General features: G+C 39.0%; 1 protein-coding gene across 5 annotated transcripts in view; it reads right to left on the bottom strand.

Annotated features, from left to right (window-relative positions):
- Positions 1–18,790, bottom strand: part of MBP (myelin basic protein) — a 112,794-nt gene that overhangs the window by 47,997 nt on the left and 46,007 nt on the right. For all 5 annotated transcript variants that reach the window (XM_085052414.1, XM_085052413.1, XM_085052415.1 and 2 more), the window contains exon 3: positions 8,138–8,228. In XM_085052414.1, the coding sequence (XP_084908540.1) occupies positions 8,138–8,228 (91 nt within the window). The remainder of the gene's footprint in view (positions 1–8,137; positions 8,229–18,790) is intronic.

The raw sequence follows: 18,790 nt of genomic DNA, 5'->3' as shown, positions 1-18,790 counted from the left end.
CTCTTTGGGGGTCAAACCTCATATAGGAAAATCCACAGGTTTTTCCACACTACACCCTGACCCTTTAATGTTGGAAGGACAAGTCAATGGATTTCTGATTTTTAAGTTCAATTCACTATCTTTATAATCATGGCAAAATCAAGAGAGCTAATTACAGTATCATGAGTGAACATGACCTAAAGGGGGTATGAGTGGGAAGTGTCATTAAGAAATCCAACCCAGCATTTCTTAGGCCCATCCACTCCTGGCAAGGAACTGGAATTTCACCTGTTCAACAGCACACTGCATGGGAAGCATCAACTTAGCACTGACCTACCATATTTATGAGGGCAAGATGTTTACCTCTGTAGTCACTTTTTTCCCCCTGGTTTTTGTCTTCTGCATTCAGGTAAGAAAGAATCTGGGTTGGGACATGTCTTTCATGATGTGTGCTATGGGCAGCCTAATGGAGGCCTGACACACAACCAGAGGTAATGATGGGGTCCAGACCATCAGCAAAGTGCCTCTTTCTAACCAGGGTAACTGACTGCTTAAAGCCTGAGGAGAATCCACTGCTTTTATACAATTTTTGCAATAGGACAGTACTCTCGCTCACATCAGGTACTAAGGATTTTGTCCAGGAACTACATAATGAAATTCCATCATCTCTATTATGCAGGAAGCCAAAGCTGATGGCTTTCGTATTATTTATTTTTTTAAAGACACAGAAGTATTATCAATCTTAACTGCTTTTTTCGTATTCTCCTAACGTATGGTACAAAAACTCTTTCTAGTTCTCTTCTAGCCACTGCATTAAAAAGTGAGTCATGTTGTAATTAAACTTTAATGACAACATCTGTTTCAGCCAACCCGGCAGAAGAGTGGTTGGCCCACAGAGAACTATTCTGTTTCTTGTTTCACTCAAACCAGAACTGAGTGGTTATTCAGCCTCAACAAAGTTGGAAATGGGACAACAGCAACATTTCAGCTCCTTTCCCCAAAATAAGGATCTTTCAGAAGCACTTTTAATTCATTTACAGATAAAATCCTGCTTTAACCCAACTGGATGGTACATAAGAATCAGTGACAGAGAACACTAAGGACTTCTGTGCAGACAGAATACTCTCTTGGGCTGCAGCCTGCTAACAGGACAAAGATGACAAAATACACTGGGAAAGGAGTAGCTTGTTTCATGGCTAACTAATTAGCCAAAAGCCTCTTATCATCACCCAGTACCATGTGACATTAGACCACCCTTAGCCATCCTCACTTTTACAATGGCTTACAATGCTTGTTCTGGATAACAATAGGATGGTGAATGCTATTGTCCTTCCCCCCATCTTGCATATAGACTTACTCTTACTGAAAAAACAAGGGGGGGAAAAAAATCACCAGATCCTGTACACTGTACAGCAAGCATTAAAATAATGAATAAGTCATTTATTGTTAATGTGCTGATTAATTACAGCGAGCACAGCCCACCACTGCTAAAAATACAGCAGGCATTGCTATCTCAGCTCCACGCCTATGCTATTGACCCAAGTAACAAATCCAGCTCCTATGATATTAGAAAAACCCAGACCTCTGTTGTGCATGTTGCTTGCATGTGGTACACACAAGAAATAAAAAAGAAAATTCGTACCAAATTGGAATTGTTAAAATGCCCTTAAGTGCCTGTGCACTAATTTTGCAGCAAACATCAGTAGCATGCTAAAAGTAATCTTAAAGATTTAGTTGATGCTACTGTAGAACACTACATTAATTAATGGCATATCAACTAATTAGATGTCCAAGAATTACTAATTAAGATGATGCCATTTAAAGCAACAGATTGCTGCCCAGAAATAAATAATGTTTGAATGCTACTGTTAAATAAAGAAACTCCACAAAAATGAACCACAACCAAACCAACCACAGAACTAGTGTAGAAATTACAAATATCTGTGCTTTATAAAAAGCTTCAGACTTTAAAATAACAAAATATCCCACCAGCTGGCCAGCAGCTCCCTCTGGACTCTTACAGGTCTCTTTCCACCACAGCAGCTCTCCAGTCTTCAGCTTCTCTTGTCCACATGTAAACTACATATAGCTTGCAAAAAACCACTTCATGATATATAAGATACACAAGTTTCAGCCCTTACCCTGAAAAAAAGATCTGCAAGTGGGCATAAAATACCACACCAAAAAGAGAAAGTTGTGAGCTGTACCGCTGAGACACAACAACTGCACAAAAAATAGCTAGAACTTTATTTGTTAAAATGTAAATCTATTATTTCCACCTCAGAAAGCTAATCCAGGCTTGCTACTGTAATTTTGATAAACCAGTGGTGTCTGGATGAAAGCAGACAGGCCAAGTCTTGCAAGAAAACTGGGAAAGAGAAAGAAGGTTAAGGAAAGTGGAAATATGTGGATAGCTGGAAAACTAGAATCAGTACTTAACTTATAATGAAAAAGGACAGGACACTGAATTCCCCCATTTGCCTCTCAGGCAATAGGAAATAACTGCACCATGGTAATAACACCTATTTTAGGACCATTTGCCGTCTCACCAGATTGATTTCTTTTTGTATAAGCTTGCCATTATTTTGCATTAAAGTCATAGATTGTGTTCCACAACTGATTGTGTTTACAACGAAAGCAGCTTCCCAGTAAGGTCACTGAACTGCAATAACCCTCAGCTTTTAGCCAGCTCCTGACAGGACTGCATCACCTCCTGATAAAGGCACTGTGCCTTCCAGCTCCTCCCTTCACATTCTGCCCACTCCCCTTTTTAAGCAAGGCTCAAAAACCAAATATGGGTACTAGATTTTTCTAGCGCAAGTGAATTCCACACAGATGTAACTTAAAATAATATATATTCCCACCTCTGTAAGTATATTCTGTAAGAGCAGAGCACAAATTCTCTTATTTACTAAGACAAACTTTATAAACCATCAAAAAATCCTCAGCTAAAAAAAGGAAAAAAAAAAAACCAACCAAAAAACCCAAACTGGCATTCCATACACAGCATCCAAAAATTCCCAGGTTTGGATGGAATGGGACTGTGTTAAGGCAGACCCACAGTGAGCATGACTACATCAGTCAAACTGCTACAGATGAAAGTCTCATGGAGAGAGAAGCTCTTCAGCCTGTGTGGGTTTACACAGCTCCCCACAGGACATTCTGTGTGGGACACAGCAGCAGGCATCAGCATAAGCAAGAATTGGGGTGAGTCAGGGTTGCTGTAGAATTATGCTGAATGTACATTTTCTTGCTGTATCTCTGAGCTCTGCACACAACAAGATACCTCAGGACGTACACAGAACTGCAATTTGAAACAGCAGAATGGCAGAAGGTGCTGAAAAACCTCTACAGTAGGATTTCTCCTTTTAGAGGGGAAAAAAAAAGTGTTCATGTCACCTCTTTTTCTTAAAAATCCCAAAGAACAAACAAACAAGAACAAAACAATAGCAAGAAAACAAACAAAAACAAGCAAACAAACCCCAAAGAAACCAAAAACCCCCCACCAACAACAAATAACCAAAGCACAAAACCCCAACACCAAACCCTAACAACAACAAAAACCGAACACCTCACAGTACAACTCCAGGCACACAGCATGGATGCCTGGAAAGCTCTAAGCCAGAAGAAAAATGGCCACATCTGCATACAATTTTAGACCCAATCTATTAAATAGAAAGGAAACTTTCCTGTTTGAGAAGATCAAGTCTTACTGTATCTTCACAAGGATGATGTTTTTTACACTGAGGGTTGTAGAACACTGGAGCAGGTTGCTCACAGAGGTGGTGGATACCCCATCCCTAGAAACAGTCAAGGTCAGGTTGGACAGGGTCCTGAACAACCTAATTTAGTTCAAGATATCTCTGCCCATGGTAGGGAGTTAGGACCAGATGACCTCCAAAGGTCCCTTCCAACTGAAAATATTCTATGATTCTATCAGGAAAAGTAAGCACACTTTGACTTTCATTGCTATCAGAAAGGAGAATATACTGTCAATATATAACAATTTCCCCAAGGAGAAGTCTTGCTTATAATTTTATGGTAGTTCAACCGTATGGAAACAAAAATGTCCAAAGTATAATTAAAAATCTGCATTTGTCATTTTCCAGGTTAATGCAATATGGGGTTGCACCAAAGGAAAGACCAATTTTCCCAGTGGTCAAAATGAATGGCAGTTTTCCCCCCTGCTTCTGCCAGACTGTTGTAGAGTAGCATGGGATCAAATAAACTGCCAAAAATAATCTCTGGAAGTAAGGCAAAGAGTCACCTCCTGATCCATTTCCTTAAATGCATAGCACCATGCCCAGGAATTTTCTTCCCTCCCTTGGACTGAGACGTAATTCACAATCATTTTTTGACTACATACTAATTGCACAGAGACCATGTTGGCTACGTGCAAGTTCAACAGAAGTTTGCAGCAAGCAAGACATTCTAGCTCCACATCACAGATGCATATTCAGTATATAGCAGACAACAGAACTCTGTTGGGTACCACAAGAAAATCCTTTCAAAGGGCAAACAAAACTAACTCTTGTCAATTCAGAATTTCATAGTCACAAATGCCATCACTGTGATGTCTTCTCTCTACCATACCCTTACCCTTCTGCTCCATTTCTCTACTCCATCCTCCTGTATAAAAAGTTCATTGCATTTGAGAATTAGCTCTCTGAAACACAAGACACACCTGAATTACTTGTTTGTCTCATAATACAGCTGGTACAATGTGGCTTCATTGTTGGCAAGGTCATTCCATATACACCCCAGTATAAAAATAAATATTAAAGAGAAATGCAAAAAAGCCTTCTGGAATGGTAATTCCCAAATCCAACCCATATAGAGAAGAACAACAGGAAAAATGAGACATTTATGTGTGTTCAACAGTGGTCCTTTATAGCAGTGGATCAAACCTTGCTTGTATCTACAAAAAATGCTACCAGGTCTAGGAGACTTGAAAGAGAGCCATACACTTGGCTCCTTACAGTCGTGATATTGGCAATCAATAATAACGTGTTTGCCTCCAAAATTGAACCCAGCTGATAGGGACTGCAGAAACCACACTCACTCTGAAAGGACGTATTTTCAATAAAACCCTGCTGTATTCAAAGGGTACAGCTTCATCAGATATCTTCTGTATAACAGTCCTTAGCAACTGCATCTATTCCACGCCATCCACAGCAGAGAAAGTTCCATGATCCTGGAAAGTCATTACTGTCACCTGGCTCATGCCAACACTAACCTTGGAGAGTGGAGAGACAAGCACAAACCAAGAGATTTCTGTCCCCTTTGCTGAAGAGCCTCGGCCCTGGCAGTCCAGGCGCCCCGGTGGCTGGCAGGGGCTGGCAGCTGCTGCCACCGGCTGGCTTAGCGAGGAGGGACAGCCACCGCTGCTGGGGACACGGCTCCTCCCAGCGCCGGCTGCGCACCAGGGCACAAAAGGCAGGCAAAGCTCAAGAGCTGTGTCCCTCTTCTGAAGGAGGCTCAGTGGCTGCGCCAGGCTCCTCTGCTGCCTGTGCTAACCTTTCTGCAGGGGGTGGCATTGTCCAGAGAAAGCTGGGGAAAGAGATCTCCGGGGAAAATAAATAAGTCACAGAAGATTGTGATCCCCGTGAAAAGGAAAGACTGAGCTCAAAGCACCTGCTCAAAGAGACTGGAGGTTATTAAAAATTCTTCAGAAGAGGGATTCTAGTCAAAGCTGGAGCTATAAATTAACCAACTATTGGTGCATACTTGATGCTTGGTATAATTAGCATCACTGGGGAAAAAGAAAGAAGAAAGAAATGAGGGATAGCTTGAAATAGATCAAGCCAGAGGGAGAATAACTGAGCAGGGTCTGTAATCATTTAAGTCACAGAACAACAAATAACTCACCTAGGGAAAACTGTTTCAAGCTCATCCTTTATCCTTTATAAGATGTAATAGAGTATTTTAAGAAACTTTCCAGAACTGCAGGGAAAGGCATATACAGCAGTGTCATTCTCAAGACATATAAAACTTGTATCTGTCAAAATGTTCTCCCTGATTCTTACTACAGTGGTTTCATTTGCACCTTCAGTCCACTTTGATTTCCTCACTTGACCATGGTAAAAGAAGATTACAGACTCCATTTGCACTGTACTTCTTCTTCCCCACATCCCCCATTTTGACCTAATCTTAAAAACAAAACAAAAAAAAAAAAACAAAAAAAAAAACCAAAACAAAACAAAACAAAAACCAAAAAAACCAACCAAAATCAAACCAGACTGTCATTTGCAAAGTGGTAGGAGGGCTGATATAAGATACTGTAGTCTGACTGGTTTTGGAGTTGGAAAGAAATTTTCCTTCTCATTATGTCAAGTTATCAAAGGCTGATCAGTGTCTTAGATAACCAGCTCAATTCACAGACTTGGAACATGGAAATATTTAGCAATTTGTTAGGAAATCACTAGCTTTAAAGACCACATAGCACACTGCACAGTGACTTTCTTCATTTGCTAAAAGGATTTGTTGATCCAGGGTATGGATCACTGGATGGTGAGTTTAAACCTACCAACTTCATGGTTAATTCCCATCTTTAAACTCACAGTTCCCACATGGACCACAGGCTTGACAATCTACTGGATTAGCTCACTGGTACATGGGGGTAGTGATCAGAATATACAGGAGTTTTAAGTGCCTGAGATTTTGCTGGTAGAAAGAGGCAGATGGAGATCTCCTTGCTTTGCTGTCTCCATCCTTCTCACAGAAAGACAAGGAGAGATCTGCACTGAGAAAGGACACAGTTTGAGATGCACATTACACCGTGCCACGGGGCTTTATAACCAGTAATACTGGATCTACTGCAAAGAACTGGTGGAGTAAATGGTGAGGAAATGAGGTAATAGCCTCAGCATCCACTTAAATAAAGTTGAAAGCTAGTTCTAAAGTCCACTTGTGGATTCATCAGAAACTGGAATTATATGATCAGTATCGAAAACATTCATACCAGGAATTCAGGCTCATGTGCCAATCACACTACATTATCTCACTGAGAAAAGATGACTTTAAACAAAACCAGTTTAAACGGTTTCTATGTATAGTAAGAAAGACTAATTATCCATGCTCCATTCCTTTTGTACCTTGAACAAAAGAAAGATCCTTACTGTATTCAAAAATATTTCACTCATTTAAAAGTTTTCAAGCTAGTCAGCCTTAGTAACAACCACATGACCAGCCTTACCTTAACCTCTCCTGCATTAATGTTAGACTGCTGCTTCTTTTTTGGAGTTCTATTAGCATAAAATCAACCTGAAGTTGTAATAATAAGGTTTCCCTTATCAGGAAAAGGCTCTTCATCCAGCAGGTGGTTGGGCAGTGGAACCAGGGAAGTACTCACAGCACCAAGCCTGAGAGAGTTCAAGAAGTGTCTGGACAATACTCTTGGGCACATGGTGTGACTCTTGGGGTGTCCTGTGCAGGACCAGGAGTCAGACTCAATGATCCCGATGGGCTCCTTTCAACTCAGTTTATCCAATGATTCTATGATTCCCTGTCTCTTTTCCAAATCTTAATGCAGAAGAGAAGGCCAAATGTGGACTTTAGATCAAATAATAAAACTAACAACAAAACCCATGTGGAGAGCAAAGATGGGATTTACAGAAAAATACCGAGAAAAGCTAATTTAAAATCTAGGCCTCCCAAGAATTCTCAAAGGTCATCCAGTCTATCCTTCTGGCACAAGATGATTACATCAGTTTAGACAGTTACTTGTCTAACCTGTTTTTCAAGGCCTGCAATGATGAATGTGCACACTTTCCAGATGATGTATCACAATGCTTCAGTATTTGTTTCAGTATTGTCCTGACATTTGATCACATCTTTCTCTTTGCAGTTTTAAGCATCCACTGCTTATCCTCTCCATTATGGATGGAGAAAAGTTTATTTTCCCTTACTGCCTGAACCTTTAATTTTGTTGAACACTTGGATTCAATTGTCCTTCTCCTCAGAGATTATTTGTTTTAGACTGCTGACCCCTCTATGTTTTCTTCTTGGTCCTTTCCTCCATCTTTCCAGGTCTCTGTGGAACTGTACAGCCTGCACTCAAATGCTGTATACCAACACTAAGTAGATCACTAGGATTTTGTGGGAATTCTCTTTGTACTAACACATCAAATAACATTTTCCACTTGTCCTAGTAACTCACCAAATACTTCATTATCCTCTGAAGACTGCTGTGTTAGTCTGGCTGCTTTCGGACTCTCCTTAGCTGCTTCCTCCACCTTGGTTTCAGCATTCTGTAAAACAAACATTTACTGAGATTAGTTCTTTTTTTATAGCTCTCAAACAGAAACACTCTTCAAACTTCTTAATTACATTCTTAATGAATACAGAATCATTAACACAGGTGGTTTTGTTATCTTATACACATATGTGGGTTTGCAAAATATTAAGGAAAAATACTCTCAGAAAACCCTGATTTTTTTGAGTCTGTTTTAATCTGACTACACTACATAAATTGGAGAGTTAAAAAAGACATTTAAACAAGAGAGAGATCTTAAACCATTACAGAATTATAAGTTTCCACCTTTCCTCTTCATATTTAATTTTATTTGTATTGACATATTCCATGTTGACTTAGTGAACCAAGAGATAAGAAGATAGAACACAAATATTTCTACTTACAGAGCAAAGGGAAGTGAGCTAGAGAGAGCTTATGAGCAGCCAGCTTCAAGTCTTTAACCAATTCATGTACCTGAGTGTTTAAAGCACAAGTACTTATCTATTTCTGAAAGAAATCTGCCAATTAGCTTCCTGGTGTTAGACTGGGCAGAGATTAATCAAGAGCTTCAGCACTTAAATTGGCAGAAGTTAAAACATTTCATTCCCTTGCTAGAAAAGTCTGAGGAAAACAGAAACTGTGAAACACTGAGTCTTAAATATTTATATTGCTACTAAAGAAAAAACAACTCATGTTTTAAAAATGTTTTACTTTAGTACTCAAGTGAAATGTATACACAAGCTTGGAGCAATGCTGACAGTAAACTGCATAAGCAGTCAGCTGTTGAATGATGGATATGAAATGACTGATACAACATTAAATATTACTGGAAAGAGTTGACTAAGAGTTGAGGAAGGAATAAAAGACAAATTATGTATGCCTATGTTTTTTAAAGGATTGATATTGCTCTATTCAAGTACATGCTTATTCAGAAGACTTTGTGTCATCTTTTTGGAGAAATACAGTTTTTAAACTCTGACATATATTTGAAAATGCAGCTATACAATCTGTTCATGAAAATTACCATCTCTGCTCTCAGAAACATAGCACACTTCCAAATTTCTCTTAGTTCTACTTATTAATAACAATAAGGAAGGTATAAGAAGACAGGTAGATTAAGTCTGTTAGCCTCCCTATAGAACAGAGGAGTGCAAACTTAAGGCACATAAACTCATGAAGCTTTGAAGCAGGATAGCAAGATTTTTCAGAAAGAAATGAAAATAGACCTAGCAAGCCTACTGGTGTCCCACAGCAGCAGACAAGAACTGGGGAAAGCAGGGACAGAGAAACTATATCAGAGGAACACTGCAGGTCCTTCCTGAAGCAGGAAGGAAAGCAAAAGTGAAAGGATTCTGCACTCCCTCAAGGCACCAACATGAATGTATCCCATGCAGAAAACCCACCAGCTCTGTACCTCTCAGAGCTGAGGAGGGAAGTCAGTTTTAGCAGATGCTCACCTCAGTGTGGCTTAACTAGTGTCCCTTGGGAAGATGGAGGGACCCAGTGAGAAATCAGTAGTGCCTATACTGGGAGACAGCTTGCTTGGGTAAACAACTTCATGGTCAGCACAAATAACTAAAGTCCTGTCCATCTGTCAGCTGTGGAGCCACCCAGTCTGCCATGCATTCTGTCCACACAAAGGACACATGCCAAGGTCCACAGCATCTGTACTGGTTCACAGAACCACCTGCATCCCCTGCCACTGATTAAGTAAGCTGCAAATTGTACTTGGGTTCTCCATTGTATTTTAGTTGTTCTATAGTGAGCAGGAAATCAGCTACATCTCTGTTGCACTGAGAGATGGAGAACAGCATTTAACTAAGAAAAAAAGCAGAAGATGATCTCTGCTAAAGCAGGGTAAGTCAATCCCAAAGGGGGGAAAAAAGACACAAAAAATTGTGTCATCAGGTATGAGACAAAATTAATATATTTAGTTGATAAAACCAAGTTCAGGGCTTTCCCAAATGAAGGGGACAGCTAAACTCATGATCAGAGCTATTGCTCTAGGCTTTGTAAAGGAAGTGCTTATTAGCTCCACCTTTAATTGTATTTCAGCATATTTAGTTTATGGTAAAGCTGGTGGTGCAGGAGGAGAGGGATTGCTGTTCCTCATGCTTATTCCCATTGGGGAACAGCTGAAAGTCTGTAACCTGCTGCAAGACATCAAGAGCAGCAGCAACAAAACACTACCCAGCTGGACATAGCTGTGACTGTGAAATGAGCTGTCACTGCAACCTCTTACTTGGGAGATGTTTCCATCCCTTACTTTGAAAAATGGGTTTTGCACAGGGAAGTTAGAGAGACTGAACCCTGAGACATTTTGGTTTGAGTTAAATGACTGGAAAGAACTACACAGCAGCTGTGCTGTCTGGTCCCTGCATAAGTCACAATGTTGGTGTTGACAGATGCCAGCTCCAAGATGTTGACAGAAAAATTGTGTGATGTGTCAGCCTAAAACATGACAGTATTTGGTTGGATATAATTCCGCTTGGCATGCCTTCTTAACCAAAATGCAAACTTTCAAAATATTTATTTTGCTTTAATTTTTGAACAAAAGAATCTACCCAATGCATTATTGCTGGCACATATAATATTTACAAAACCAATACAAGACATATCACTGCAAGAGAACAATCAATGATCCAGATGCTCCAAACTAAGCTGTATTGAAAAACAGTCAAGACTCAGTCAATTGCTGCTTGATTCTTTTTTCTAAAAATCCTTAACTGCCTCCATCCTTCCAATCAATGAAGAGAAAAAGTGAAAACACATTCCCTTACACTGCCTGAGCTGTGTACTCTAACCTACAGTTAGAGTGGGCTTGTGGCTGGTTATAAAATAAAGGCCTTTTGTACATCACAGAGTAAATGTAATTCTACCTAGCTCTCTCAGGCTGAGTTCATACAATTTTCAATGCAATTTTCAATGTAAAATTCAATGCCATTTCAAAAGTGATAGGGAAAATGGATTTATTTTACAGTATCAGTTCCCAGGAGAGTAGGTAATACCTGATTTTAGCAAGAAATAAATATCATATAGGCCTAAACTCACAAAAGCTGTCTCCCCCAGAAAGCATCTCCTTGACCACTCATCTTCCAAAATACCATAAAATACCCAAGCAGCACAGCAGCATCTACTGCATCATAAGAGCTGATGACAGACTAGAACCACTTCTATTATTTCATAAAGCAGTTTCAAAATAAGATGTGCATATATACTGCAGCTCTATATATGTGAATATGTACATATACAGCTGCTCTTGATTCAGACCTGATAAAAATTAGAATTGCATTATAATCTCCCTCAGTTTGATAAGATATTTTTTGCCCAACTTTCCACTGTAGTTAGTCCCCTGGTCCCTTATACCTCAGTTCACCTGTTTTCCCATTATTTACCATGTGCACACCACAGTCTCTATATTACACAACATTTTAAATTTTTGATAGGTGAATATACAAATAACTAGTAGCTATTAAAATATTTGCAGCAAATGAACAGCAATATCAAAAATATTTTGGCTATATTTTGGCAAAAATATTTTTCCCACTAGTGCAAAAAGAGGCTACTTGTATTTTGCTGCTGTCAGTGCCCACTTAGATGATCTTTACTTACATGGAAAATATAAAGAAATCCTGAGTTACAGTGAGCTGTATTCTGCATGTACTACATTGCCAGGCCACGTTAAAAAGTGCAGTGAGGCATATTACATTTACAGAAGCAGCTAAGTCCTCAAGGAATCATAGGCCTTGGAAATGGAAAGTTGTACTCTAGAGTATTCAAGCCAGCTTTTTATCTACCTTGCCGTTTTTGCATACAGCTGAGGAAGGGCTTGTTTCTTTTCCTTTAACCACAAAGCTGTTACTCAATGAATTTGTTTTCTAAATGACAAAACCACAGAAAAATTAAAACTTCTCATCAGAAATCAAACAATTATTCAAGAAAGTGTTATATCTCAATGAGAATAAAAGAAATCCAATATGAAGCATAGATTCATTTTGTCTGTGCTTTCATTGCTGCCTTTTACAATCTACTCCTTTTTCTTATTATATACTTATCTAGCATGCTTAACTCCATTCCAATGGCACTACTGAAAAGAGCTAAAACTTCCTTTATTTTTGGAAAAGTGCTACATAGGCATCAAAAGTTCTAACTGCAGCAAGACAACACAGACCATGAATGCAAGAGCAGCTGCTTTGACAGCACAGACATTTCTCCAGTTCCTTCTGTCATTAATTCCTGTCCACAGCACATTACTTTCCCTCCACAGCAGCAGACAAGATGGTTCATGGTTAAACACTGGATTCTTTCCCGATGCTACATCTACAAAACTGAGATAAACAACAGACACCACCTCAAAAGACAGACAAGAGTTTCTAGTGGATAAACTCAGATTTTTCCAATAAACCTTCATTTCAAAATAACAGAAAAAGAGTAAGTTGTTGCAGGCAATAACAATCTGGATAATCTAAACCATGTCCATAGCAGTAAATCATATTGCTCCAGACTCAGCTGAAGAACTCTGCAAAACATTCCTGATTTTCCACTTCTGCAATGATATTCCCCTGAATTCTACCATGCAAGGACACCTTTCATTTAATATTCATAAAATATATGTATGATGTTCAGGCTATAGTATACCTTCAGGACAATCTATACATTGTCTCTTCTCAAAGCTAACTGATTTTCCACAGAATTCCATGAGGAAAAAATAAGATAATTCTTTAAACATGAATATGTGCCCCTTCAAAATTGTGGCAGTAACAGGACTGAGAGACAAGTATCAGTAAGTCTGTCAAATGCACAGATGTTTCTCTAAATACCAAATACTGCTGCAATCAGCAGGGCAGTATGTAAGTCAATCTTAAGAACCATAATTTTATGGTAATATTTGTATTCTGCATCCCCAGATTAACAATGTTGTTGTCCTAAAAGCTGGAGAAACTCCTTGTTTTTCTTATCAGAGTATCAAAATTATCCTGTTCATTGGGAGGAATTTCTACACATACAGCTAAACACAAACAGATGAGATGCTGTGGACAACACTTATTAGCAGCAGGAATTCATGGAATGGCAGCTGGCCCTCTTCAGGTGAGCAGAGATCTCCTAGACTTGCATTGACAAGTATGTTCAAACATATTTTTGATTTTGACCATTTAAAATGAGGAGATTTCCCGAAGGCCTTTCCATTTGTACAGAAACTCACACATACCAGCAAGCACCAGGCCTTTTGCACCCAAGGTGAATAGTCAATTTTAACAACATCATACTGGGCACATTTGTACTCCTCAAACAAGGCTACTGCCATCACTCAGAACAAGGTTACACCAGACTGAAGCTGGGCTCATGCTAGCTATACGGCTCCAAGCTCTTGAAAACATTCCAGGAACTCCTACATCAGTTCATTCTTCAGTCCTAACCAACCAAGAAAAGGATTCAAATTTTACCATTAATTTTCAGTTAAATAAAATAACTCTTCTAAACATCAAGCTGATCACAATCTCCAGCTTTCTATTCTATCTTGTTTTCTCAGTTTAATTTTCATTTCTACAGATTCTTTACATTCAGTTTCTCAAATCCAATGCTCAGAATATCCCCTATGTCATAGTTTCTACAAAATTCTGTATGTAATTATTTTTACTCTCTTGTGCATGTGTCAAAATCTTATTTAAGGTATACGAAAAAAAATGACAGGGTGGTAGGAAAAGAGAGGGCTAGAGTTTTCCAAGGACAATTTTCTGTTCCTCTCAGCTTCAACAGTGCAGTGTACTGCTGCTGTCACCAAAGGAGAACTTCAAAAGAAGTTGCAAACAAAAGGATTCTCATTACTAACCCCCAAGGCAGACCAAGGCACTTTGAAAAAGGTCTGAGATGCCTCAAATGCATTATCCAGGTCTTTGAAGAAACTAACTCAGTCTGTTTTAAAACTTTAAAATACCAAGGGGTTGAAGTAAAAAACACTGAACTCCAACTCACAAATTTGCTACATTCTGCGTTACAGTTCCACGCTATTTTGCTATGTGCTTCCCTTCTGTTATGAGAGGCATTTAAAAACTACTTCTGCTTGTGGTGTTTCACAGATTTCACAGAATATTCTGAGTTGAGAGCGACCACAAGGATCACTGAGTCCAACCCTTAAGTGAATGGCCCATACTGAGATTGAACCCATGACTTTGGTGATATTAGCACTGTGCTCTATATTCTTACAAATTGGGTTAATACACAGAATAGCTCACCTTTAAATGTTCCTAACCACATTAGGGTTTTCATATTGTATACCTGATGTCTCTTCAGCTCAGAATGTAACAGATAAAGACAACTTATGGACCTGCAGTGTGCTACTAGTCAGCTTTTACTAGTCCATACAGTATTCCCCCGTGTTGAGGAGGGACTTTCAAGCATGCAATAGGAAGAAAATGGATTACATTACTGTGTCCATACAACTGTCAGAGGCTAATGGCAGTTGGGAGCAAGCTGTTAAAATGACAGCATTCATTTGGGAAACAAAACTAAATAAAAAACAGGTCAGACAACCCCATTCAAGATTCAAGACTTTTTCATTAATGCTGTGAACTGAAAAAAATGATCTCAGGTACCCTGTGCATCAGAGCAGAGGGAGAGGAAAAGCTTTGTGAGTGACCTTTTGCTTTGTAGGTACTCTAAAATACTGCCAGAATCAAGAATCCTCATAAAACAGCAAGGAATTTGGAAAACAAGTTAAGACACAGAAACATGCTCTGGGTCAATATTTTCAATTTCAAGTGTCTTTCACTCTGTGCACATTAACCCTGAAACCATACACAGGAAACCCGGATGTGAATCACATAAAATTCAGACAAGTACAGACAGGGCTGTGACTTGCTATTTCCTCTGCCAATCCCACCCTGGTCCTAAAGAGCAGAGAAAACACCAGCTGCACAAGCAGTGCAGCAGCAACATGATATGGAGCTGTGAAGATCAATACAAGGACCTTCACCCACACCTGGGGACACAGTGAGGTTCAACAGCCTCCAGAACACCTGACCTGGAACTAATGTTATTAAAGAACATGTGCTACCTGCTTTGAACCCAGGCAGGTTTTCTGTGGTTCCACTGCAAACAGCATCTGGCAGGGACATTGATGGATGCAGCTCTTGACCTGACAAATCAGGGAGGAACCAATAACAACACTCAACGGACAAAATAAAAAATAATACTTCAGACATCAAGCACACGAGCACGTCCCTTTTACAAAAGGTGTTCAAGGTGATTTCCAGAATAGTCTGAAAAGTGACAGCTATTAATATCAATGCCTTCACAGCCCACTCATTATCTTTATCTCATCTAGACTGAGTGCAAATTTACTTTCCTTTAAGCACTTATTTTAGCCACATGATGAATAAGTGCAAATATTTCACTCTCTTTATTTTTTCAAGAAAAGGATGTGGTTTAAGCCATAAACTCAATGTTGATGCTGCAGCCTCAACTCTCAGTGTACCTCCTTAAAAGATTCATAAATCCATTGAACAATGTCAGTGTCTGGCCTCAGCAGACTTGGTAATTTTCAAATGTCACCACTTGAAATCTTTTTGATGGGTTCTAATAAAAAAGTGTACAACAGCAATCCTGTTTTCTTCATAGCTAATGAGAGCAGTTCTATATTCTAGCACATTGAGAAAATCTGAATTCATATATCTATCCAGTGCACCAGAAAAATATACTAAGCATCTGACTACTCCATCTATTGTAAAAGCACACCAGAGATGCAAAAACTAGCAGCTAGGTACAGAATGATGCACAATAGTTAACATGGGGGAAAAACCAAACAAAGCCATTTTAAAAATAGCGCAAAATAACAACCCATCAGCCAGGAAGAGAAGATTACAAATATTTTGGGCTTTTTTCAGGTAAAAAATGCCTTTCAACCTCATACATTGAACTTCTCATATCCCAGGTCTGAGTTCGGCAGCTTGCCATGAATAAAAACCAAAATTATTGCCACATAATTAGAAATCCTCAGCCTTGAATCCTCCTCAGGGGCCTGTAGAGGACTGACTGTGGCAGTAAACCTGTTGATATGTACCTTTTATCCACAGGAAGAGATGACAGCTGTCTGTGGGGAGCACAAGGCAGTGGCTCAGCAGGGCCACACAGAAACTAACCCAGGAACAAGAAGATAAAGTGTCTTAAGTGAGTGAAACAAGAAGATACTTAGAGTGTCTTAAGTAAGCAAAAAATAAAAATATTTTTTTAAAAAAACAGCTAAATCTTAATTTACCCTCTACCATTATCTTGAAAATATTTTGAGTGAAATATATTGTAAAATGAAAGCTATTATAGAGCATCTCAGAAATATTCACTGTAAAAGCATCAAACCTAAGAACAGTAAAAGACTGTTAGAGATAAACCTTTCTGCTGCATTACCAACAAGATATCTTTTCTTGGCCCCCAGGTGGGAAAATCTTCTGGCCTTTGCAGCACTCCAGCTGAGAGTGGACTGGTATTTTTGACAAAACCCCAACACAGCTGATATCCTGAGTCTGCAGCCAGTGTTACTGTTGTTAAGAGAAAACACATGAGGTTTCCCTTGTCAACATAAATTTTTGACTCCACCAGCCTGCAGGAGCGAAGGGGAACATGTGACTGTGGGGGGTAAAAAGAGCTGAAGCACAACTGTGCCAAATAAATATGCACAGCAGGATCTCAGCACCTAACATGACAGGTTTAGCTCTGCCCAGTTCCCCAGCAGCAAACCAGACTGCAGGGAAGCCAGATTTTCGCTTCTGGTATTTTATTCCTGATTCCATTACGTGCATGAACCAGTCCTTCAGTGTACAAAATAATTACACAGAATATGTGTCTGGGTCATTTCCTCAACACAGTTGCAGACTGGCTTTCTTGAATAATAAAAATATCTTTCTAGTGCTTTCTCTGAGATTACAAAAAGAAGCTAAAAACAGTAAACAACTTTAAAACACTTTTTCACTGTTCTGCTCACAGTAGGCAAGAAATACAAGAGACTAATTCAAATCCCCTTTGAGCTTAATAAGTATGAAGCACACTCCGAAACAAAAATGAACTTTCAACTTCTTGAGTTTAATTTTCACTTCCAAGTCTCTAGCCCATGAGGGGAAAAAAAGCTCAAAAGGTGCTATGTAAAAAGCACTTTACATTCAAAATTACATCCCTTCAACTATCTAAAAACTACCAAGACATTTCCAGCATTTTAAAAGCAAAATTACTTTTATGTGCCAAGAACCAAAAGAAAACTAAATTTAACATCAAGCAGTTAATTTTAGACGGGATTTTTTCAACACACTGATACTGCTATAGGTCCCTTTGCAGTCTGTAGCCTCATAAAGTGTATTTCTAGGTCAAAGCTAATAAAACACAAGCTGCCTGATACTAAAATACATTACATTTACCTACAAGATTTGTAGATTCAGAGACAATTCTGACCACAGTACTGATCAATTTCTGAATTGTAATAGAAGGAAAATAACAGATGTTTCTTAAACTGTACAAAAGAGGCTTAGGTTTTTGGGGGGTGGTGGGTTGTTGAGAAAAAGACACTTTTGCTTTTCTAAAGTGGCAAGGTTTTTGGACCCAGACATTTCAGCTCCTCATTAGTGTGCACTCCTGCCAAGGTCCCAACCTTGTCCCACCTCCAAGGCATGTGTCCTCCCTCTGGGCCATCCCTACAAGCTGGGCTGCTCCAAACATGTTTTGGGCCCTCAAGGAATTGGACAAGGGGGCTAAAAATAATCCATCTTAGTAAATGAGGGGGGAGAGAGGGAGAAAATGGAACCAAACCAGCCCTTGGGTCCAATCCACCACAGAGCTCCTGCCTCACTCCAGTCAGTATGGGAAAAGAAGGTTTGCTGTGTAACACTTGGTTAAGGGGGAAGCTGCTGTGACCCTGCCACCATAGAAAATGAGGCCTTCCTGTGCATATACCCACCTATCCACCCAAGACAGCAAATTGCTTTTTCATTTCCCTGTTTGATTTAAATAGGATTATGTTAAATGCATGATCTTGAAAGAAAATGAGTTTTATTGCTCCATGCTCCCAGAATGTGCATAGGTCCTCTGCATGGTGTAAATAAATGCACAAACACCACTTAGAAGAAAGTATTTTCAAACATCAAAACTTACAGGGTGAGTATTTACAAAATAATCAACAGGACTATCCTTTACAAAACATAAACAAAGATTTCTCTTCAGATAAGAGTTATGTAATACAATTGGCATGGAAGCAAGGTTTGTTTTTTTTTAGTTAAAGGAAACCGATAAAGGCACAAAACAGTTTGTATAATTGTAAAACTGGTATGACATCTTTTAACTCCCACTTAGGTACATTTTTAAAAAACATCAAGCATACGCTATGTGAAGAGAAGGAAAGACATTGATCATATTATCAAGTATCACTTTATCAATATACTACTGTTTCAAAAACAGTTCCTCACTCTAAGACTATATTTTAAAAAAAGAGAAAAAAGGAAAAAAAGGAAAAGAAGACTAAAAAAAAATTGCTACTAACATTAGATACTAAGTTTTATCAAAACTTTCAGTCTAATGCAAACACACCAGGAATGTTAAGAC

The sequence above is a fragment of the Lichenostomus cassidix genome, chromosome 2 (genome assembly GCF_008360975.1).
Source record: "Lichenostomus cassidix isolate B80296 chromosome 2, HeHo_3.0, whole genome shotgun sequence".
NCBI lineage: Eukaryota > Metazoa > Chordata > Aves > Passeriformes > Meliphagidae > Lichenostomus > Lichenostomus cassidix.
Note: the sequence above shows the minus strand (reverse complement) of the source record. Positions and strands in the feature narration are given on the sequence as shown.